Source organism: Nilaparvata lugens, chromosome 3, assembly GCF_014356525.2.
Source record: "Nilaparvata lugens isolate BPH chromosome 3, ASM1435652v1, whole genome shotgun sequence".
Lineage (NCBI taxonomy): Eukaryota > Metazoa > Arthropoda > Insecta > Hemiptera > Delphacidae > Nilaparvata > Nilaparvata lugens.
Genome location: NC_052506.1, coordinates 79,464,280 through 79,490,418, shown reverse-complemented (window position 1 = coordinate 79,490,418; position 26,139 = coordinate 79,464,280). Strand labels below are relative to the sequence as shown.

Below are 26,139 nucleotides of genomic sequence, written 5' to 3'. Positions count from 1 at the left end.
GGGATGTTGAGGACGGCAGGGGAGGAACTCCGGGCCCCCAGGCGGGTCTGGCGTCCATGGAGACACTCGATGACAGCAACGGATCACACAAGGTGGACGATGAGAAGAAGGATGAAGCCGAAATGGAAACTGTCAAACTGGACATCGGAACTGACGTAAGCAACTATACTAGTTTCTTCAAACAAATTATTCGGAATTAGTAAACTTGTTCCAATCCTCCAATTAAATTCCAGACAACTGGTCAATATTATAGATTATTTTCCAATTATTATTGAGAGACGCAACTGGTGCAGTCATTTGAATAGAATGCCACTTGAAGTCCAAAACTACTCCATAGACCTACTGGAAAAAGAGATGTAGGGAGGCCAAGAAAGAGATGGGTACCGGAACAGGTTAATTAATAAACCTAATCACTGATGTGAAGATGATGATGATGACTATTGAAATGAGATGGAGCCGTTATCTTGAAGATACTGTTTGGACTTCAGCATTTTTTCAAATCCTCTGATTCAATTCCAGACTCATGGTCTATTATGGAAAATTTACTGAACATTTCAGAAATCTACAGTAAATTCTTGAAAGGATAGCGAGGATATCCGAGACGACTAAGGCGTTGAACCCTTCGGTCTGCTAGCGCTACCTGGTCGTGGGTTCGAATCCCGCTTTAGGCATGGAAGTATTATAATGTCATAAAATATCCCACGCTCTAGCTAAAAGCTCATGTGGGCGTCATCTGCGATAAAAAATATATTATTTGAAATTCTTCAACTTTTTACAGTCAATCCAGTGTTAATCAATCCAATGTCTACTTGGTATGAAATGAAGGATTTACTGTAGGCTACTGTAAAGTTTCAAAATTATGAATTATTGCCTAAAATCATGATCAATTATTGTCCTTTTTTTAATTTTGAATTATAGCTTGAAATCAGATGAAGCAATTCTCTTATGATGAAAATTCAATTCTAGGCACTTTGAGCATATTCTTAAATTTCCCAAAAACACTTGGGTATCATTGGTTACAAATAAAGCAATGATTGGGAGAGGAAAAAAAGGTTAATCTTGATCTATGATTAAAAATTAACTGTAAATTTGGAAATTGCTGCTTGAAATAAGGTGAAAGCGTTTCTTGAAAAAAAATTGAAAAGTAAATTCGTATGACTTTTTGTTGGTGGGGAGTCCTTTGCGGGAAGGTCCCACCTCACCTGAATTAAGCCGTCAATGGGCCTTATGATTGTCATAGTTCAGCCGGGACCGACAATTTTATCTGTGCCCATCTGATAACACGTATTCACTTTACTCACGTACAATTAGATAAGCAGCAATTGCGTGGCAGTGAAGTGGCCGCTTGAAATATCGCAGATACTTTATCCTACTGTGAGATTCATTGTAATCTGTCAGAATTAATTGAAAGGGATGCACCGATGCTAATTATATGGAATGCTGACAGTGAATCTCACTATAGCAAGAATTAGGTTAGAATTACTGAATTCTAATTTATCACATATCAAAGATAGAATTAGGGGTATTTATTGTTCAATAATCGATCTATTCTTCTAAGATTCTTTCAAGTTTTCTAATTTAATTCTTATAAGTTCAGATTCTTTAGTTTTTTCCTAAGATCCTCAATAATAGGTAATTTTTCTTCAATTATTATTCTAGTGTTGAGCAGTGATACTCTCTTGACATTGTTAGTAATAGCTCAATAATTTTTTTTTCAGAATAATGGTGGATTTGAAACAGAGAAGCCAGCTTTGAGCGACGAAGACGAAGAGCATTCCAAGTGGGACATTCCCGAGTGCTGTAGACGGTCGGCCATTGTCCAGAGAATCACCGAGTATCAGACGCTTGGAGTCATAGGTCAGTAGCTCAATACTAATCTATTCTCTTCTAACACAATAGGATAAATAAATAAAATTAATATTTATTATTATTAAACTAAAATCCAAATTAAATGCTGTAATTCACCCCGAAGACTTCTGCTACTGCAAATATTGACAACAGGATAAACAGCTTGATGGAAATTCGATGAGCGCTACTATCCTAGATCCCGGGAACCGGGCCGACAAATAATTTTTGAATAGTAGCGCTCATCGAATTTCCATCAAGCTGTTTACCCTGTTGTCAATATTTGCAGTAGCAGAAGTCTTCCGGGTGAATCACGGCATTTAATTTGTATTTTCGTTAAATAATAATAATTAATTCATTAGCATTTGAATAATTGCAATATCTCAGTAATTTCCATATGTAACATAAATATGATTTTATTGCTGTTAAACTCTTAAAACAATAGGCAAAGTCAAATATTGAATAGGCTACAGTACGACAAAATATAAAATCAAGTTTTTCAGCAACTGTACACACATATAATAAATTACATTACTGAGTCTTACAAATAATACAGTAAATGAACTGTAAGTGAATTAGATTTTTCAAATACAGTAATACAATTCATTTTACAAGGTACCCTTTCATTTAATCACAACACAAATAGTTTCAACTCTTCAAGAGCCATTTTCAATTGTGTATTTACACTATTCATTGTCTTTCAATACTTTAAGTAGCACTGAAAATAAGAGTGAGTAATTATTCATTTTCTGTTTCTCTCTTTACACGTTGAAACAAGATTTTAAGGAAAGGTTCGAATTTGAGAAAGGATGATTCGAACATGCACTTATAAAACAGAACATTTTCCAGATACTTTGATCATAAACCCTCCCAATAGGTAATACATCGAATTTAAGATGTGAAGCTGATTGCAAAAAGATGCTATATATCTTATCACAGACTATTGAAGGACACTGTCACAGTGAGAATCAGTGGAAAGCCTTTAAATACTACCAGCATATATTATGACAAGAGTATGAAATAATACATATTCCATCTACTTTGCTTTTGAGTCCCTCTAATAAAGAACACATTGATCTGAGAGAGGCTGCTGAATACAAAAAAATCAATAACTTAAATCACAGACTATTAAAGGACACTGTAACTGTGAGAATGGATGGAATCACTACCAATACTAACAAATATTATGACAAGAGTATAGAACGATACATTTTTCAGATACTTTGATTATGAACCCTTCCAATAGGTGATACATTGAATTTCAGATGTGTAGCTGATTGCAAAAAAGTCCAATATCTCTTATCACAGACTATTGAAGGACACTGTAACCGCGAGTATGGGTGGAATCCCTTCAACTATCACCAAATATTATAACAAGAGTATAAAACAATAAACAATCGAACCTCTCTATAACGAACCTCCACTTAACGAAATCCTCTACACAACGAATTTTTACCTGGTTCCATGACATTTTAGAGTTTTGGCTGCTTATTTACCTCTATTTACCGAATTTCGGACCTCTCAGCAACAAAGTTTTCTCTTCACTTCAACATACAAAATGTAGTGTGTATAGGAACCAGACAGTCATTTTCAAGGAATTGTTTAGTTTCAGCAAATGGTCAATAGACTGAAAATAATGGCAATTCAGGTAGGAAGAAGATAGAGTGGTAGACAGTCAATACAGGTTGAAACACATGAGGGTGGTAGACAGTCAATACAGGTTGAAACACATGTCGGAAATTGAATGCAAGTTACTGGAAATGTAGAGTTCTAAGAATTCATTCGTAGAGCAGGCAGGTAAACGACTGGACTTTCTCATCCTTGCTTCTGTCGAACATTTCAATTGTTAGAACTCGCCATTTATGAATGAAGGAACGAGAATGCTGGATTTCCCCATCCTCCCATCATTTGCTTGTCATACATTTCAATTTTGAAAAATGTGTGAAATTTCCCAAAATGTCACTCTACGTTCTCGATGTTATGTTTTATGTACCATATTCATTTAATTACTGCCCGTGATATATTATAATATCCATAAGATCATGCCAGTTTTCTTGACAGAACAACCTCTCGATAACGAATACCTCTCTACAGCGATCGACTTCGTCATACAGAGGTTCTACTGTATTTTCAAAACTACTTTGTTAGTGAAGCCCTCCTACACATTGTTTTTGAGTGAGGCTGTCATGTACAAAAAATGCAATATCCTTTATCATATACCATTTAAGGACACTGTAACCGTGAGTATGGGTTGAATCCCTTCATTTACTACAAAATATTTTGACAAGAGTATAAAAACGTTACATTTTTCAGATACTTTGATCATATCTTCCAATAGGTGAAACATTGAATTTCAGATGTGAAGCTGAATGCAAAAAAGTCCAATATCTTTTATCACAGACTATAAAAAGACTCTGTAACAGTGAGAATGAGTGGAATGCCTTCAACTACTACCATATATTATGACAAGAGTATATATAAAACAATACATATTCCAGCTACTTTGCTTTTGAATCACTCCAATAAGGAATACATTGATTTGAGAGAGGATGCTGATTACAAAAAAAAAAAAAACATTATCTTAAATCAAAGGACTGTGAAACGAGAATGGATGTAATACCTTCAAATATCACCAAATATTATGACAAGAGTATAAAACAATACATTTTCAAATAATTTGATCATGAACTCTTACAATTTAATTTGATGAACAAAAATTTTATCAGCCTAAATTATCGACTTCTGTTGTATTTTTGACATACGCCTGAATGGACCTTAGTTTTACATTCGTTTATTGTCCTTTGCATTGATGTTTATTTCTCTGATTGCTTCTGTGATGGATATTCAATAATAATACTGAGGGTGATGCTCACATAAGCTCTTAGGCTTGTGCGTGGGTAATGAGTGAGAGGGATAATGATGAGAGATGTTTATTTCTCTGATTGCTTCTGTGATGGATATTCAATAATAATACTGAGGGTGATGCTCACATAAGCTCTTAGGCTTGTGCGTGGGTAATGAGTGAGAGGGATAATGATGAGAGAACAGAATATATTTTTTGTGATAAATATTATACTCAAATGACGTAGTAGGAACTGACATGCAAAGTGTGTTTTTTTTTAATATATAGTGGTATGGTATTGACAATATCAGTGTGTTTTCTTTTTATTTTTCTATTCTTTTTTTAATTTTTCAATAATCATTTCTCGAACTTTATTGTCTGTGCTACTTATTCGTGTGTCCTATTTTATCCATTACTGCAGTGGTTCTCAAACTTTTCACTTCGAGCCCCCCCTGCATAATTCAGCTGTAAGCCGGGCCCCCCTACATGTATAAGCGTATAACAACAAATTCTATACAAACAATTATAATTTATTCAGGTACTATAGCTACTATAGTACATAGTTGTTACTTTTATTTTTCATAGCAATTAACAATATAAAGAGCTTCAATATGAAGGATGAGTTTGTTTTTTTCGCACAGAGTTTGTTGAAAAAGGTATCAGCTCTGATTATGCTACTCTAAGTTCCTGGGTCACATCCAGTCTTGATGTAAATTTACTTTTCATGGCAGCTAGAGAAGAATACCCAGTTTCACACGAATAAGCTGTCGCAAATGGAGTCAATATCTTCAATGCCCTTTCACTCAAAATTGGGTGTTCCTTTTGCACACCAATCCAGAAGGATGTGAGAGAATATTCTTCAAACTTCATTTTAAGCCCAATAGTCACCTTGGAGATCAATGAGGCTTTCATTTGCTATCATGTTGAGGGAGTACTCATTGATTGAGAATTTGAATGGGTTTTGAATCCATGCCAAACCATTCAAGTTCTCATTAAAATATTTTTAAGTAGAATTTTAAAAGTATAATGATTGCTTATCGTAATTATTTTAGAAGTAAATTTAAATTATTTTCCAACAAAGCTTTGTGCCCCCCGCCCCTGAGCATTCATCGCGCCCCTCTTGGGGGTCACGCCCCATACTTAGAGAACCACTACATTACTGAATGATAATATAGTTGTAGGATATAATATGTTTCATAACTTGAGGCCTATTATATAGTGATATTAAAGAAAGTACGTTGGCTTATTGATTACTACTTGATCTCATTGACAACCATTTCTTTTACCTGTGTAATGTTCAGTTTGTTTTATTTTCTCTTGCAGTACTCGTGTTCCTGTTCATGATAGTTTTCATCCTGGTGTCTCTGCTGTTCTTTGGAGGTTCCCGGCCTCCGACCAATGCTCCAATCTACAACGGAAAATATGTCAAGGCCGTCACCAGCTGTGGAAATGTTGAAGGGTGAGTTTTACATTAATAGTATTGTCCCATATACTCAAAACTTATTGTTATCATTAAAATATCAACATTTATTCCGCCAAATACAATAAATATTTTTACAAATAAAAATAATCATTAAAATACAATAGTTTTTGGCGTGACTGGAAAAAGAAGCCTTAAGCTCCAGCCACGAGTTCTAAAAATAATGGTGTCTTTCCCCACACACAGACTTGTCTATGTGGGGAAAGTTCACTAGTGTTTTTTATTATTCATACACTTACTGTATTTGTAATGATTTTGTGTATAAAACTCAATTTGATTTGAATGATCTCTTATTGCTTATGAAAAATTGGTAGTAGATGCTAAGACTGTTCGCCTGTCTATATTATCTCAATCGAAACTAGTTAAAATGTATGTATTTAGGGCTACTTATTTTTATTTATTAAATAATATTATAGTACCCTTCTTTTGAAAAGTTTTTATTATAAATTAACAGATTTAAAACACGAATTAAAACTAGTAAAACGTCTATTTGAAATATATTTTTAAAACCTGAAGAGGCTTTGAGGCTTCTGGTGGGTCCAACTGTGTTTTCTACCTAAAGGTAGAAAATGCAACATGTTTATGGGATCGGAAAGGGTTGTCCCATTGTTTATAGAGGTGGCAATATTTCTTCCTTCATCCTTTCTCAATTGTTCTATAATAGTTGGAGAGTATGACCATTTTCTTGATAATAGACCCATCACAGACCTTGAAGCCCCTGAAGATTATGTGAAACATCGAAACTAGTTGTTTTAATTTGTGTTTTTAATCTGTTATTTTATAATAAAACTTCAAAAATAAAGGGTTCTATAATATTTTTTCATAAATCGAAACTAAATTTAATTATATCTTATTTCTTTTGAAACAAGATCTCAAAAAGGGTACTATGGTGTTATTTTACAATTGTTATTTTTCTCATTTCTTTCTTATCAATTCAATTTCTGTTTGTGTAGACAAACGATTCTCACTGAGACTTGTTTTGGCATAAAGCTGTAACCCTCTATTTATATAAATTATATTTTTAATATGTGAATATTTCCTATTCTAGCTATAATAATGTAAAATATTTCTTCTATGTTTAGTTTTGAAGCATATAAATTTGAAAATCTACTTTGTGAAAAAATACTTGAGGACTGAAAATTTTGTGAATTGAATAACTACAATACCTAATTCGGACTAGGTGTTATCTAGATTTTGGAGAGGAATAGCACAAGTCTACCTTATTTTTTCTCTCCCTATCATTTTGATAATGTACTTGTTATATAAATGAATGAATAAAGTGAATGAATGTTGTAATTTTGCTATTGATGTAATAAATAATTATTCATTCATTTTTGAACTGATGATTGTTGTGTTGTAGAATGCTGGAAGAAGGTGTGTTCGCGTTCAGAGGCATTCCGTACGCTCTGCCGCCAGTCGACGAGTTGCGCTGGAAGCCACCCAAGGCGTTCGACCTGAACACGTGCTGGAACGACACGTTTCGCGCCCACAACTCGTCGGCGCACTGCTGGCAACGCTACAACAACGCATCCGTCAACGGGGCGGAGGACTGTCTCACCCTCGACGTGTTCACGCCATATGTGCGGTATCACTCGCCCCTGCCGGTATGTACAAACAATTATCGATATTATAGTTATCGATATTATGGTTAAATGAATATCGATATCATAATTATCGATAAAAATATCGATGTTATAGTTATCGATAAATAAATATTGATCTCATAGTTATCGATATGTCCTACAGTGTCTGTTTATTGGAAGGAGAGACAACAAAATCTGGTGTGGCGCACTCACACAACTTTCCTTGTCGTTATGAAAATTGATCACCTGACGCTAGTGTTCACGCGCATCTCAAGTCTACTTTATAAACAAAGATCTGAGCCAGCTGGTGACAGGACAATAACGCTGGAGACATACGAGGTCTGCTATCTCTTCATAGTGAATCATTTAATAGAATCAACAGTTGCCAACAGTTTGTAATTGGATAATCGCATTTTCTCGAAGTTCGTGCTTATTTTCAATTTCAGGTTGAAATGTTACTGAACATTAATTGTAGAGATTTTCATGCTCAATCTTTTCCACTCGAAATTTTTTGTTTGAATTATATCTGAAGCCTGATAATTGGGAATCTAAAATCAAACTTTGCATAGATGGGGCGGAGCTCCTAAAATTTTCACAGATATGGGACTTGTGGCAGTTGATAGAGCTTATTAATGACTATTTTAGGTATGAATTTGATCAAAATCGTTGGAGCTGTACTCGAGAAAATCTCGAAAAACCCTTTTTTTGACAACATCCTCGCAATTTTAGCCGCCATCTTGAATTGCATTTGATCTAAATTGTTCGTGTCGGATCCTTATATTGTAAGGACCTTAAGTTCCAAGTTTCAAATCATTCCTTTAATTGAGAGATGAGATATCGTGTACACACACACACACACACACACACACACACACACACACACACACACACACACACACATACAGACCAATACCCAAAAACCACTTTTTGGACTCAGGGGACCTTGAAACGTATAGAAATTTAGAAGTTAGGGTACCTTAATTTTTTTCGGAAAGCAATACTTTCCTTACCTATGGTAATAGGGCAAGGAAAGTAAAAAATTAATGAGACAAAACTGGTATTTTCCGCACTGATCAAAGCCTTACATACAGAGTACCAACCAGGCCCCGGGCTTAGCTGAATGACGCCCTGGGCAAATGTTCTACTGGCGCCTACCTTATTACTTTAATGTAAATCAAATAATCTATGTTACTTATATCTTATGAAGTGAATAACAAGAGATTACAAGATCACGTTTTTCAAACACAAAACTGTAGACCTCTTAATATTCTTCAGACGATTCTTCTGCGGAAGATCCTCTCTCTGCAGAGCAGTTGGTGACTGCTCTACTTGGAAAAATATTCTAACAGCTACTTCAAGATTTGAGAAAGTAAACTTCTATTCATGTTTTATAATTTATTCAAACACGTCATGGATTCCACCCAGTTTTTCCTGTTCTCCATAAATTTTGAAGTATTCCAAATTCACTTCTAATGTTTTGGAGGGATGGTTTTGCAGTTATTTAAAGAATAGGCAACAATGTGTTAGAGTCAATAACACTGTTAATGAATATAAATCTGTTAAAATGGGAATCCCGCAGGGAACAGTGATTGGACCTTGCCTCTTCCTGATCTATATTAATGACTTTTGTAACCTTAATTTAATCAATGGGAAAATATTGTCATTTGCAGACGATGCAGTTTTAATTTTTCATGAAGAAAACTGGGCTAGCACATATGACTCAGCTGCTAGGGGACTGGGAGAAGTAAAAAAATGGCTTGATAGAAGTAAACTGACTCTGAATTTGTCCAAAACAAAATACATCTCTTTTTCCTTGAATATACAGAATCAGCCAGTTAATATGTCACTTGTTTTGCATTCTCCAAATTGTCTTAGTCATGTAGATTTAGGGTGTTCAGTTAATTGTAATAAAATAGAGAAGGTTAGCAGTATCAGATATCTTGAAGTAATGGTTGATCAGCATTTAAAGTGGGATGTACATTTGTCGCAGCTTACTACACGATCTAGAAAACTTATTTATTTATTTGTGAAATTACGTTCTGTTTTGCCTATGAAAGTCATGAAGATAGTGTATTATGCACTGGCACAGTCATTGCTCCAATATGGTATTGTGGGTTGGGGTGGTGCATATACAAATGTTCTAAAACCAGTAAAAACAATACAAAATTTAATATTAAAAATTATTCTGAAAAAGAATAGAATGTATTCAACAAGATTGGCTTTTTTGGAATTTTCAGTTCTACCGATTAGACAGATATACCTGAAACACATCATATTATATTATAAGAAGCTATCACTTTTTCATTTCATTAATAGAACGGATTGTGCTATTACAAGACGGGAGGAGTCAGGTCTGGTTACTGTTCCTAGATTATTGACTACTGCTGGTCAGCGTAGCTTCATATATTTATCTCCATTATTTTTTAATATTCTTCCAAGTAATTTGAGAGGTTTACTCGCCCTAAAAAACTTTGGACTACATTTGAAAAAGTATCTGGTTAGCTCTCATGGCTGGGATAGTGCCGAGAATTTCTGGATTACATTAGTATAGTAATTATTCCAATTGAATAGATTTCATTTTGTACCACATCTTATATCATGTTATACACTGGGCTAGGCAATATCAGGTCATTATTATAATTTATTATTTACAAATTTTGTTGCATTCTAACACATATTGTATGTAAATCTATTGATCTATTATAGCATCACTGATTTATCTTGTTTATTGAAAGGATTTGATTTTAGTTGTTAATGTATATACTGTAATGTTAATTAATAATAAGTAAGTAGTCAAAGTACGGCTGCTCCTTCCCCAAGCTCGAGCTTGCTCTTTTGGGGAAGTAGTTCCTTATGTTTATTTGTATTTCCTATTGATTCATTTTGTTGTTATATTTCTAAATTGTGAATTATTGTAATGCTTTTTCAAGGAATAAATAAATAAATAAAAAAATAAAAATAAAATGTCATTGGGGTAGGAGGCATAAAGTTTGTTCGCAGCTTGTGGTATGGTCTTTTTCTGTGATTCTTTTGAACAAGAGCAGAGAGTATGGTATTTGAAACTTATAAGTTGAATTTTCAAAAGAGGTTTCAGCTCATAATTCTCATGTTTCTTATTGTTTACATTTCCTGTAGCGTGTATTATATTTAGAACATGTTCTGTCCTATGACTGTATTGTTGAAAATCTTGTGTCAGATATTTCTAGTGGGTATTTTGATTCTCTAAATTATTTTCATGATTTTTGGTCTCTTAGTCTATTTGTATTGTTCATTATTACTGTCTACTTGTCGGTTGAAGGTAGTAGTGCCTTAGTGAGGTCCATGTTATAATGGCAGTGTTTGATTAGCAATGGTATTGCTATCCTTGTCTATCATTCAACAAAGACGATAGCGCTATCTCTTTCTTGCTTTGCTCTGTTGCCAGATCGTCTTTCAACAATGTAGAATTAATAATTAATAAACTAAATATTTCATCTTTATAATGAAAATCTATATATATAAAATCAAAATGGCACTCACTCACTCACTCGCAGAACTAAAAATCTACCGGACCAAAAACGTTCAAATTTGGTAGATCCAGTTAGTCCTTTAGAGGCGCACTAAGAACGGATTTGGAAAAATTTCCAAAGATACGCCCAAATTCTGCGGTTTTCCAGCGTTTTATTAGCAGAAAATGTTCAAATTTAGTACAGAAGCTCAGCTAGGGTTAGAAAGAATTTGAAATAACGCTAAAGATACGAACAAAATTAGCGGTATTTTTTTGGCGTTTTCTCTGTTCTTTTATCAAGTAATCGACAGAAAATATTCAAATTTGGTACAGAGGTTTAGCTTGGGTCTAAAAATTTTGTGATGAGGTGACTTCAATATTTCATCAAAGATACGCCCAAAATCAGCTTTTTTCCAACGTTTTTCACAACTTTTCTGCGTTTTCTCACCTTCTTCAATAATTGATTGAAATATATTTTTAAAAAATCAGTACACTTGTGGTGGAAGAATTTTGTTCCCAAAGATACGCCGATATAGTAAAAGGTGTTTTCACTAGCGTTTTTGGCGAGCGAAGCGAGCCCGCTGATCTCATTTTTGGATGATCCAGTCGGGGGTCTAGGGGGCGGAGCCCCCTGACTAGACGGATATGGCGAGCGAAGCTAGTCTGACGGCTATTTCATTATGAAATTATTGAAAAATATAATTTTTCGCTAATAATTGATTATTTTAAACGAGAATGAACCGTTAATATTACATCAATAAACCTGTATCAGCTACCGTCTATAGAAGGCATTGACAAGACAGAGAGGATCGGCAACGTTTTTCTCCCATCTTTCTCCACTGTCATCATAACGTGGACCTCACTATATTCAATTCAAATCAATTTATTGCCATTCTTTTTTTTACAAACAAGTGAAACAAAAACATTCTTATAATGGTATACCTAATTATAATCTAAACTAATTTAAAAACATATTCAACGAATGTTTTCTTTTATTTTAATATTGAAATAATGGGCTCTCCCAGAAAAGCTAATGCTTGAGCTCTGGAAGAGAGTTCAAAAATGTTGAAGGTAATTAGGATGGATGTCTAAGACAATTTAATTAGTACCAGAAGAAACAATATGCAATATAAATGTATATACAATATAACAATGTAAGCACTAGAACAAAAAGTCAATTAATATTCTGAAATCTCAAGTCCGAAGTAAACTTTCCTACATACCCACTCTCTTATTTCATAAATTAAACACTTAGTAATTCTATTTAGAATGAATTTTTCAGGTAGACAATTTATTATTCTATGGCAATAGAAGGACAATTGGTGTTTGCAAGATGTAAGTCTAGTGAATAGGTTATTGTAGGTATTGAAAACATTTGGGCGTATTTGATATGGTGTATTACGAGTAGTGAATTTGTCTTTGTTTTTATTAATGTACAGAATTGCGTTAGTTACGTATGTTTGTCTCAATGTTGGTAAATCACTTTCTTTAAATAGTAGTCTACTAGGGTACATTCTCGGTCTTCCCAGGGCTGCTCTGATAATATGTTTCTGTAGAACAAAAAGTTTATTGAAGTGAGTATCCTGAGCTGCCCCCCATGCCTCAATGCCATATTGAAATAAAGAGTGTGCATAAGCAAAATAAATGTTTCTAATAATACTTGGATGTTTAATTTTATTGATTTTGTAGAAAATATAAGTCAGATATTTCAATTTTTAGCAAAGGTGAAGTATATGTGCATTCCATTTCAAGTTTTGATCTATAATTATACCTAAGTATTTAATTTTTAATTTTTATAGTATATTGTCTATTTGTCGTTTGCAGGTAGTGGTACTAGTAGGCAGCGACACACTGGCAGGCGGTTCACCGGGCCAAGCGGTGGCGTCGCCGCGCATCGCCCGCAACAAGGAGCTGGTGCTGGTGCGACCCAACTTCCGCCTCGGGCCACTCGGCTTCCTGGCGGCGCGACCGCTCACCACGGCCACGCATCCGCCCACTTCCGGCAACTACGGCCTGCACGACTTAATCGCCGCACTAAAATGGGTGCAGCTCAACGCCGAGCACTTTGGAGGTGATCGCCAGCAGGTCACTGTGTTGGCGCATCGCGGAGGTGCGACGCTGGTCGCGGCGCTCACTGCTATACGCAAGCCTGAGGTACGAAAACCAATTCACAATCCAATTGTCTCACAAATAATATGCTGTTTAGCCTATATCACATTTGTGGGTAGATGACACAAGTTGATAAGTCACATTTTTGACCATATTGAGTTATGCATATGGTTGTGTTCAGAAAAATTAGATCTATAAGATGGTATAACTAGATATGTTTTATCTCTGTAAATAGCTGAGATATAGGCCTTTGCTCAAGCTTTTCTTCTAATCCCTAAGTTGATAAATATTGATAAGTGCATATATCTCAACACTTCTACCGGTTTGTATTATAATCCAATTATCAAAAGATGGCAAAATTTGATAAGTGTATGTACTGGTAGGCTATTATAAAATCTGAAAATTAATAACCTACATTGAGAACTACATAACCCATACAACTCTGCAAACAGTTCAAGTTTGGCTAATTTGATCAATACTTGTAAATAATATCAGTTAATTGTTAAAAAATATATTCAAATTTTTAAATAATCGATTTTTAAGATATTTCCTATACTGTTACATTGTGATTTGAAACATTTGGCAGATGGCAAAACATGATATCTCTGACTTAACTTGCAAAAATTCTCAATAGTTCATTTAAATAAATAATGTTTTATTCCTTGATATTTCATATTCAAATAGTCAAAGATCAGCTGATTATAATAGTGTAATAAAAATTATGATAGCTAATTTTTGCAGCTATGCCAAACTTTCAAATTGCTCTCCTGAAAATTTACAAATCATGACTTATCAGCTTGTGTCATCTACCCACAGACATGTTTCCTCAGGCAAGACACTAATTGGAATAATAGAGAAATCGACAGAAAAGAATACAGATACAGCGATACAGAATAGGTTTTTTTTGAAATATAGTAATGCAAAATATTGAAGGAGTTGATTCGTGCAATGTTAAATGAATTACAGGAACTCAAATTCACATATATTTTGAACGTGAATGAGTTTATTGAACATAGTTTTATTATTCATTTAAGTTAGTTGTTGGTCATTGATAATATAGGTCATCACTATTAAATTTTATAAAACTTTAAAGTGAAAAAGCACTCACATTATTTGATGTGGCGACGTCCGTTTCTTGCTGGTATTGCACATTTTCAAGCCAAACAGGAACTCTTCCTGTGGAACTCTTCATGTTCCTGTTTGGCTTGAAAATGTACAATACCAGCACGAAACGGAGTGCTTTTTCACTTTAAAGTTTTATAAAATTTAATAGTGATAATAATAGTGGAAACAAGATGGATAACCAACAACAAATATAGGTCATGTTTTCGTATCAACAAATAGAATAGATAACAAATATTCGTTCCTGGATACAGTTCCATCATTGATATCAAATTTAAATAATGCTGAAATCTATAATTATTCATATCAATATAAACATAGAACAGTTTATTTTCGACTCAACAGTAAACAAACCTCCGTCATATTGCCTTAACGAGAGATTACAGAAGTTAACTGGCCAAGATTAGGCGGTTAATTCTTTGAAGACAAGTTAGTCAGAAGTAGCTCTAACGGCGTGTGGTGAAATCCGATTTTGTCAGTTACTAACTAACTGAAGTTTACGCTACCTCTAACGGAGCGTTTAGTCCTGGTGAAATCCACTCTTATGGTGTGATCACATTGAATGCATGATCATGCATATATGTGCATGATCAAACATGCAGATGAAAAACAAAATCAGGAAAGATCAATAGTAAGACTCGCACTTAACGTGTGCACTTGCTGGTTGCGTTCAGTGTAATGAGCTACATGCAACTCACTACCTGTTTGAATGGCACTTTCCATTTTTACTTTCCTTGCCCTATCACCATAGGTAAGGAAAGTATTGCTTTCCGAAAAAAATTAAGGTACCCCAATTTCTAAATTTCTATACGTTTCAAGGTCCCTGAGTCCGAAAAAGTAGTTTTTGGGTATTGGTCTGGGTATATATTATAGTGTATGAGTGTATGTGCGTCTGTGTACACGATATCTCTCACGGAATGACTTGAAATTTGGAACGTAAGGTCCTTACACTATAAGGATCCGACACGAACAATTTCGATCAAATGCAATCCAAGATGGCCGCTAAAATGGCCAAAATGTTGTCCACACCAGATTTTTTGTTTTTCGGCTCATGCACAGATTTTGATTGGACGTCACTTGCACATAATTATACGCATTCAGTGTGATCACACCCTGATTCATGAGCTGCCACACGAACATTCGTCGAGTTCACCTTACCTGAAATTGCTCACTAACGAGATGAACAGTCAAAACAAATTGAACAGTTTGCAAACAGAAAATAAATCAGTAACAATAAATAAATCACTGAAAAATACATAAAATGATTGACATTTGACATGTGTTATATTTTGCAGAAACTATTTGCCCGTGCTTGGCTGTCGAGTGGATCTGCAGTCTTTCCTGACGAACCACTCATGGACTCTGAGAACAGAAACCGACAATATCTGGAGAAATTGAAGTGCGATCATTATGGATCTCTCAAGTGTCTCCTCGATCAAGTAAGTCTGCAATTTTAGCAATAAATTAATCTTTCACAAACAAATTTATTCTCAATTCATCCAATACAAAGAAAATACATGAGCATATCGAGCAATCGATGGTCCATGATGTATAAAAGGGAGATAACACAATTATTGAATTATTGCTCTATGTAATTGACAATTTTATTGCAATCAATGTGAGCAGTTGCTCCACCCAAAATTGACTTAGTCAAACGACTGTAAGGCTAGGCACACACCAGTTAGTCAAGACAAGACATGATCAGACACGTTTAGTCACAATACTTCACATAGCTGCTTATGACGCAACTTACACTGATTAGACATTGCAATTATACATGTCTTCATAAGCAACAATGTGAAGTATTGTGACTGAACGTGTCTGATCATGTCTTGTCTTGTCTTGACTAACTGGTGTGTACCTAGCCTAAGGCACGCCGCAAAGTAGACACACGCTAATCCACGAAAAGCAACCCACGCCGTGGGATGTTTTGTAAACATGACTAGGCTTCTCCAGACATCTCTGTAATACATGCAATGAATAATCCACTTGTCAACTGATTGATTATGAATAATTCTATAGCAATGGTTTACAAAACATCCCACGGCGTGGGTTGATTTTCGTGGATTAACGTGGGTCCACTTTGCGGCGGGCCTTAGGACACGATGAACATGATTGTGTGTCATGCATAATGAACATGTGTGTACACACATTTGTATTGTACTTTTCACTGTGTACACACATGTTTATCATGCATGTTTTGTAATCAGCGAGAGGCTTTGAATGAAAAACAGTTGTTTGTTGTTCTATACTTCTAACATGAAATAAACAACCAATAACTAGTATTTATGAATTTCTGTGAACAGTAGACCTCACGCAGTTTTCTCATCCACAAGTATCTGATGTCACCTGTTCTAGTGATTCAGTTGAATCAAAATTTACAGTTGAATCATAATTCACTCTTAAAAACATTTTTGTGTCGCTCTCCAGTGTCAAGTCTCCAGACATCTGTTTAATTCACTTGTCAGCTGATTGATTTTGAATAATTCTAGTCTTATTAACCCTATCTTCAGAGTAAATTATATATATATAGTTATATCAGAGTATGAAGGAATTCCTTTTCTTTTCATATTATCCTTAAAATGCAAAATTTCAAAAAACCTTGTGTATACATCGACGCGCAGTTAAAAAAAGAATATTCCTGCCAAATCTCATCGAATTCTATCAACGCGTTTGGGCGTAATCGCGTTACATACAAACAGACAGAAGCAAATCGAGTTGAAACATAGACCTCACTACGTTCGGTCAACAATAGATAAACCAATGAAATATCACAAATCATAATTATACAAAAATAATTTAAGCTAGTGAAGGAAACATGAAGACAAAAAATAGAAGATTCAAATACCTAACCTCAAAAAATATTGTTGGAGAATAACCTCAAAAAAACCTTTTGCTGTGATGACACAACATGTGTCTACACACATGTTCATCATGCATGACTTCTGACTTTTGAGGCCAGTTAGAGGTCGTTAGAGGCCAGCCTCACATGAATACTATGCGTCTAAAATAGCTGAAATTTCAGTGAGTGATGATTGAAATATGTTGAAGAGAGTTGCCATCTTCTTGGTATATAGAATTTTTTTCAATGTTGATAGCAGCACCACTGTTGATCAAATATTGCCACTATAACGTGGACCTCACTATAGGGACGTCAATTAATTTTGTTCAATCTTGTAAATTCGATTGTTGTTTGAAATGATTGCAGGACATGGAAGAGCTGACCGACCAGGTGCCGTTGGAATGGTGGTACAAGGCGGCCGAACTGCCCACCGCTGAGGAGAACATGACCGCTGTCCACCAATGGCTGGTGACCGACGGGAAAATCATCAAGGAGCATCCGAGTCACGTCTGGGCCAAGGAACCGCTCAAGATACAACTCGTTTTCGGTGAGAGCGCATCCGTTCATATAGTTACACATCATCGAATCTGTTCATGTCATTCTGTCACAAGCACAAACCAAGGCAAAATTAGTTTATTTCTTATATTGACAATTAATTATACTAGTAGTTCTGCGAACAGTAGACCTCGCTCATGAGAGGGTACTGCCTCTTTTACTGAGAGGGCAAAATTAGTTTATTTCTTATATTGACAATTAATTATACTAGTAGTTCTGCGAACAGTAGACCTCGCTCATGAGAGGGTACTGCCTCTTTACTGAGAGGGCAAAATTAGTTTATTTCTTATATTGACAATTAATTATACTAGTACTTCTGCGAACAGTAGACCTCGCTCATGAGAGGGTACTGCCTACAACTAATAAGGGCCATTAAGAAAGTACAGTATATTGTGAAGATTTATCCATGTCATCAATTATTTTCTTCATTGAAAGTGCTAAAGACATTGTTTTCAGGGACACCGGACTTATAAATGTCTCTCAAGGAAGTACCTTCATATTGTCCCCACTCCCCATATCCACAATATTACAACTTTTCATACAATCAATTATAAGAAATCGGTCAACTGATAGAAAAATGGAATATGCAGTAGGCAATTCAGACGAAGAATCGTCTCACAGACGATAGTGAGACGGAAAATGATTCTAAATAAGATGGGTTTGTTGGTGACAATGACAGGAGGCTGCTAATAATGTTTTTCATGAAAAGTGGATTCAATGTTATGGCGGCTGGTTATGCCTATGCAGAACGTTTATGCTCACAAGTCGGTTTCCGATCTCATACTAAAACGAAAACAAGAGCTAACTAACTAAGCTGTGATGTCTCCGGCCGGTTCGGTAGGTCTAGAAACTATTCATCTATGAAACAGGGAAATATCGTGTTGAAAAGGGAAGAAATGGTGCAATCAAGTGAGAAGTTTTCTTCAATTAATAAATACAGTATGATTTGGAGCGACTCAGACGTTTCAAGGTGTACCGCTGACAACTCTTGTCCTCTATCGACAGCATTCTAACGATACCATTCATTCAATACAGCACATTTTAGAGCGGCACAATTTATATTAAAACCGGAGGTCTTATCAAAAATCGTTACACATACGTTTCTGCGCCTTGTTTCAAAGAACTTGTATACCAAATTTCATCCAAATCGGACAATAACTGCGGTACAAACAAACAAACAGACAAAGGCCGATCGAGTCGAAACTAAGACCTCAGCTTCGCTTCGGTCAATTATACAATAATTTGATTGGGAAAAGACAACAGGAATAGCCCAAAACTGTATCTCTCCCAAATACTGATGAATTACAGTTTCTAATATAGAATAAGGTTATTGATTGATTGATTGATTGAAGAGCTGAACTGATTGTAGAACCGCTATTGGATATTATGAAGAAATATCGGGGAAAATTGGTCTTATTATTTACTCAGAATGCCATCCAATAGGCTGCCAATATTAGCATGGGAGTACAAACCCGAAGGAAAGCGAGGCATAGGAAGACCAAGAAAGAAATGGATGCCGGTACAGGCTAATAGAGCCTAATCCTTGTAAGAACATGATGATGATGATTGATTGCCTCCATCTGTAAATTCAGTTATTGAACGAGTATAGTCCCTACTGATAAGTACAGTTGGGTCCACGTTATATGGCAGTGGAAGCCGATAAAGATAGGAGGGTTAACGTTATTCTCAAAGATTGCGGAACACCCAGAACACTGTAATACCAAGACCATATACAGAGGCATACAAAAAATCATTTGTTTACTTAGCTCCAAAAATGTGGAATAAAATTAAACCAACTGAGGAAATTTTGAGGTCAAAACGTTTATTAGAAAATTATATCAAGCAATTTCTCATGAGCATAGTTGATATTGAGAATTGGATCAGATCATTGGGCTAATGGCACTTTATATTTATTTTTTTCAAGATTTATTTTCCTGTTATTTTTTTCAAAAGGAAATTTTTTTGTGATTAAGTGAGTATCGGGCTTGACTCACTCTTATATTTGTTAATCAAGTTTGGTAACCCCAACACAATTTTCATCACAGGGGTACCTTATTATTGTTTCTTGTACCATACAGTATAGAAGGCTAATTATTTAGCAGTAAAATTGTGTAACAAAGAAATGTTAGGTATATTATATTGTACTGTTTCGTTTTTTTTTTTAGAAATATGAATTTTTCTATTTTTGATATTAGTTTTTTTATGAGCATAAGTAGTTGGAAAATGTGGCTAATGACTTTTGGTTATATTATTATTATGACTGCATTTGGCGATGTTTAAATGAGAAATATTTGTTTGTATTCTTACATTGTTATATTTTTGAGCCATAGCATTTTATAAATATGGATAATCACTTAATATTTTTGTTTTGTTTTTTCTTTTAATATTGTACTGTTGTTTATGAGAAGCAATAAATTCTGTTCTATTCTATTCTAATTTGAAAATATTACTCAGTGTTTGTGGTTTTCAGGAACAACGGCGCACGCTGAAGCCAGCTTGGATCTGAAGCGCAAGAGCGCGGAGTGGAACGTTGAGGATGTGGCTCTGATGGTGCGGAGCAGTGTGCTGTCCGGCCTGGGATTGGCTGAGGAGGCGCTGCGTCGCTACAACACCACCTACCCGGGTCTGGCCGCCATGGTTTCCGACATTCGCACCGTTTGTCCCCTCCTCACAGTCGCCAAGCAGATACAGGGTGCCGGCTTCTACGTTGTTACTCAGGTGACTCTTCCTTTAATTTAATATTCCTTGCTAAAAAATGCTTGAAGATCATGTAATCTTTGTTAACTTTTTAGTAGTGACGATGTTTCGACCAGTTGGTCTTCAGACTTAGAAAACTGAATCGTTGTTAAAAAGTATTTGTTTACACTTCATGTTCAAATTAATAGTAGAAAGGATCTTTGATTTAGAAACACTTTCAAAGTGAAAACAATTTCTTTTTAGCTGTGACGACGTTATGTCCTGTTGTTGGTCATCTTCATACTGAGAAAACTTACTCGTTAAAAAGTAAGAGTTTACACTCAATTCAGAAATTTTATTCACTATTAAGCTGGGTTAACACCAAAGTTATTAACAAAATGTAAATAACTTAATCCTTATAGATTCTATTAGATTGAACGGAAGTTGACAAACACACAAGTTCATCATATGTATGTATGATAAGTATAAAAAACAGTAACAGCTGTGCCTAGTGGAAAGTTGTGTGTATATTTTTGGCTTCAAAATTTTCTGAAATAACTTAATTTATTCAAAGTGCGGTGATATTAAGTGCAATATTTGACTAAAATTTGGTATTTTAATTATTCTAAATTCAAAATTTCTAGCTCATATATATTTTTGGACAGAACTTTGAACTTTAACTTTCCTCAGTAAGACATAACCTATTTTTCGGACATTTTATTATTTATCAAAATTTGGGAACAGAATAGTTTTGGCTATGCCTGTTGTTCTATCCCGATCATATTCATTTATATGATTTGTAATTATATCAACAAATAAATAAATAAATAAGTTATGTTCAATCTAATAGAATCTATAAGGATTGAGTTATTAACATTTTGTTAGTAACTTTGGTCTAAACGCAGCTTAAATTTGAACTTTTAGGGCCGGATTCGAGCTCGGGATTTAGCTAAGTTATAGATTTTAAACAGCTGGAGTCAGAAAATTGGCTTTCCAAAACGGGGCTGTTTTTATGGCAATCTTTATTTTCTCATTTCTATAATTGGAAAAATTTTCCCTTGACGAAATTAAACATTCCTAAATAATTCAAAATTATTGAAACTTTTCACTATTTTCTCTTTATTTTATTTTGGGTTTAATCTTATATTTTTTCGAAATTCGATTTAAAAGTGACTATGACAATTACTACGATTATGCCTCGTTTCGGAAAGCCAATTTTCTGACTCCAGCTGTTTAAAGTCTAGAACTTAGCTAAATCCCGAGCTCGGAAACCGGCCCTTAAAACGTTTGATGTGGAAGCACTTACTTTTTAGCAGTGACGACGTTAAGACCTGTTGTTGGTCATCTTCGGACTGAGGAAATTTTCTTTTGCTTCAAGTTGTTACTGGGTATGGAGTGTCCCATACAACACCGAAACCATACCAGTAACCACCAACACTCCATACCAGTAACAACCTCGAAGCAAGAGTCAAGTTCTTCAGTCTGAAAATGACCAACAACAAGTCGGAACGTCGTCAATGCTGAAAAGTAAGTGTTTCCACTACAAACGTTTTTTCGATTCAAAGTTTAAATTAATATTAGTCCAGGCAATGAATGCCCAAAAAATTTGAAAGGAAAAAGTTGGGAAGACAATTTTTAACCCCACAGCTCTGTTAAGGGTACTAAGGAGGTAAACATATCAAAAGTCCCCACCCATACCCCCTGTGCTAAGGGGATGAGGGTGGTTTAAAAGTTGCATTTTTCAGCGTTTTGCTTCCACGTTCATATCTTGAGAACAATGCGTTCAATAGACATAACTAACTATTCAAAAAAAGCTTGATAAATTCTCTACACTTTTTGTTTAGTGGAATTTTGTGATATTCCCAATAGTTACCGAGATATTCGCTCTTGAAGGAGTGTAATTGTTAAGATAACAGGTTTTTATCCAATGTTTTGCTCTTTAAGGGCTTATAACTCGCCAACAATGCATCATAAAAACTTATGCTTATCGTGGGTTTGTTTAACAGCTGTAAACACTGAAAATGTTTGGAAAACTGTAATTTTTGTTTGACAATTTCAATTTTCAATTTCAATTCTTTATTGCCAGAATTTAACTATGCAACAAACCAAGGTTAATAAATCAACACTTATTACAAGAAAATAAAATAAAAATTAACTACGGTACCGTGAACTAAAAACTAAAAATTGTTTCGGGCACCACCAGCAAAAGAAAAGTCTTTGACCGCTGGTGGGAGTCGCAAAAAGTCCGATTTAAAATGAAAACAATAATTGACTGATTTAGACAAACAATGATTGTCCAAACTTTTTCAAATGTTTGTCCCTGAGCTCCTCAACAAACATGTATGTCGAACATTTGTTCATGTGGACATGGCTTAAGGCCTTACTACTATTAATTAATCTATAATTAGTAAATATACAATAATAATAATATCGAGTGACCTGGCTGGCTCAGGTCTGGTGTCAGAGTTTTCAGGTCGCAACTGATCAATTTCAGGGACTCTGACATGATCTAACGACTGCTTTTTAGGCAGCCGGGACCGACGGCTTAACGTGTCCATCCGAAACACGTGTCCATCATATGCAATGAGTATTATTGTTGTATGAAAAATATCTATATAGTCTATATAAAAGCCAAATGGCACTCACTCACTGACTGACTGACTGACTGACTCACTCACTCACTCACTCACTCACTCACTCACTCGCATAACTAAAAATCTACCGGACCAAAAACGTTCAAATTTAGTAGGTATGTTCAGTTGGCCCTTTAGAGGCGCACTAAGAAATCTCTTGGCAATATTTTAACTCTAAGGGTTGTTTTTAAGGGTTTAAAGTTCGTCTTTTAGCATGTATATTCTTCTTCTCCCAATCTCTTAATTATAATTGAAATTTCCATATCATATGTTACTATAGAACTATAATCTAGATAGAGTACCTCTTCGAAACAGTTGTTAACTGGCAACTAAATTAATAATTTTGTCAGGTTGGCATTAAGTTGAGTTGACTTTGTTATGTTGGCACCAAGTTGAAGATTTAAATGCATTTATCGCGGAAAAATTGATTGGGCACTGCTACTTCAATCCTGGGAATATTATATTACTAGCAGTCAGGCTCGCTTCGCTCGCCATATCCGTTTAGCCAGCCGTTTAGTCTGGACCCCCGACTGGATTGTCCTAACATATGATAAAAATGCCCAAATGAAAAATGCAGGCGAGCGAAGCGAGCCTGCTGATCTCATCATTGGACGATCCAGTCGGGGGTCCAGGGGGCGGAGCCCCCTGGCTAGACGGATATGGCGAGCGAAGCGAGCCTGACGGCTAGTATAATTATAAATCTATTGAATATAATATAACATATATTGTGAATCAATAAGTGAAACGATAGAATAAATATTTCTGGTTGCAGACCCACGACGATGACATGGTCGATCCTGACGCGGATATCAAAGCAATCCTGGGCCACTACCCGACGCGCACGCCCGAGGAGCGTCGCTACGTCACCTCCATTCAGCAGATGTTCTATCGGTACGTTGCACACGGCACATTCGACACGATTCCCTCGGACGCCAGCCAGAACCGACTCATTATGCTGGGCCAAGACCCTCTGCCCGCCATCGAGTATCCAAACTGCGACTATTGGGTCAGCAAGGATATTGTGCCCAAATACGCCCGCGTCCACTAGGCGAGCAATGTGGCTTCTACCTAACCCAATCTCGTTCTATCTATTTGAAAAAGAATTCTCAGATGACATTCTTCTTAATATACCGTAACCGTACCAACCCAGGTCCACTAAATTCGGATGACGAGCAATTTGGCTTCAAGATAACTCAATCTCATTCTATGTATTTGAAAAAGAATTATGATATTCTCCCTCATATGATACGCTTTCTTAATATACCAACACAGGTTGGGGACAAGGAGAAGGAACACATAATAATAAGTCAAAAAGAATTATGATATTCTTCCTCATATGATACTCTTTCTTAATATACCAACACAGGTTGGGGACAAGGAGAAGGAACACATAATAATAAGTCTATCATAGAAGACACAGTGAGGTTGAGATTATGAAAGAGAACATCTTGTGTTAGAAGAAAAAGGAAAATCTATGATAAGTCTATCTATAATAATTATGATCTATGGTAAGTTCATTATCGATTTGTAAAGCCTTTGAAGGTGGAAGGAAAGAGAGAGTTCGTTGAAGATTTATTTCACTTGATCTACTTGAGTTGTTTGTGAAGCAACCGAATTTGTTCAAGTCTACTAAACAACTTGATGTGTCATGTTTTAATGGTAAGTGTACTATTTGTTTGTAAAGCTTTTAAATGAGTAAGGAAAGGAGTTCTCTGACGATCGATTTTACTTCATCTTCGAGTTGTTTGTAAGCAACAAAGTGTCTAGAACTTTTCAAGTCTATTATACAATTTGATCTATCATGTTTTAATGGTGATTTTACTATTCAATTGATTTTTAAAGCAGTTGCAGAGAAGGATGAAAATGTGTTGGAAATGTTTTTTTCTATGAATTATTGATTAATCTCTCTGTTATACTTGATCTACCATATTTTAATGACAAGTTTCAAATTGATTTTGAACCTACTGGAAGAGGATAGTTTGAATATTTCATAATTGACGAATCATGTTCGATGTTGGTAAGAGAAGAGATATATTATTTGATTTGTCCAAAAAGTAACTGGAGAAGGAGATAAATCTGTCATACTTGAAGCATTATATCATGTTATGTTCACAAAAATTGATTTGTGAAGTGTCAATGTAATCAAGATCCAAATTTTTATTCCGTTACATTAAATATTGCATTTTAATCGATTATGGAATGACTGATATTACAAGATATCAAGTAGTGAAGTGGGTGTCTATTACTAATTTCGAATATAATAAATATACTGTAATACCAAATAGATGAAGGGATAGATAATAATTATAGTTTGGAATCAGAAAATGATTTTGAAAACATTAGATTTTGATGTTAGCCAACATATTACCAACCCGATTTTCTTAACACTCAGAATCAGCTTTTTGTATCTTGAACCCAAATATTTTATAACATAACTTTTTGATGTTTGTAATTTTATTCAAATCAGATAAAACATTTCTATTTTAAAGTGAGAAAACATTGACTCAACATTCGTAGCTGGTAACATATTTCGTAAAAAAGGTAATATCGATTGAAGAAGACATTTACTATAATAAATATCTCATAATCCACAATGATTAATCTCATGTTATATTATACACGAATGATCTATTGATATCCTCAAACTAGTTTATTATCACTTGTATGTGTAAATGTATATAGTTTAGTGATAAGCCTGTGTGAGCTCTCTTTAATGTATATTTTATTATATTATAGCTTTGAGATATCTTGCCAAGGTTATTTGCCAAGCATATGTGTAAAGTGTAATTGTCTAATTAGGTGTGTTACCATATTTGCTATGGCTTTTTCTGTACAATATTCTTCTAATAGGAACTCAGTCCATGGCAGACTATCTACTAATTAGTTGAAAAAATCCTGCTTCTTCAAAGTTCTAAAGGAATTGAAGGATTCCAAATGTGATTTATTGATTTTTGAGGATTCATTA

General features: G+C 35.0%; 1 protein-coding gene across 1 annotated transcript; it reads left to right on the top strand.

Annotated features, from left to right (window-relative positions):
• Nucleotides 1–24,847, top strand: LOC111054881 (neurotactin-like). Its single transcript, XM_039424742.1, has 9 exons — nt 1–155; nt 1,719–1,857; nt 6,011–6,146; nt 7,528–7,771; nt 13,062–13,391; nt 15,764–15,907; nt 17,677–17,857; nt 20,336–20,583; nt 23,947–24,847. The coding sequence occupies exons 1-9, from the start codon at nt 57–59 to the stop codon at nt 24,220–24,222; spliced, it is 1,797 nt and encodes a 598-aa protein (XP_039280676.1). The 5' UTR covers nt 1–56; the 3' UTR covers nt 24,223–24,847.
• The last annotated feature ends 1,292 nt before the right edge of the window (nt 24,848–26,139 follow it).

Bases quoted from the DNA above. Each gene is read 5' to 3' on its own strand.
- LOC111054881 (XM_039424742.1), top strand. From the start codon at position 57: ATGGAGACACTCGATGACAGCAACGGATCACACAAGGTGGACGATGAG. The intron at 1,858-6,010 runs GTCAGTAGCTCA...TTTCTCTTGCAG, and splicing joins TCAGACGCTTGGAGTCATAG to TACTCGTGTTCCTGTTCATG. The intron at 15,908-17,676 runs GTAAGTCTGCAA...AAATGATTGCAG, and splicing joins TCAAGTGTCTCCTCGATCAA to GACATGGAAGAGCTGACCGA.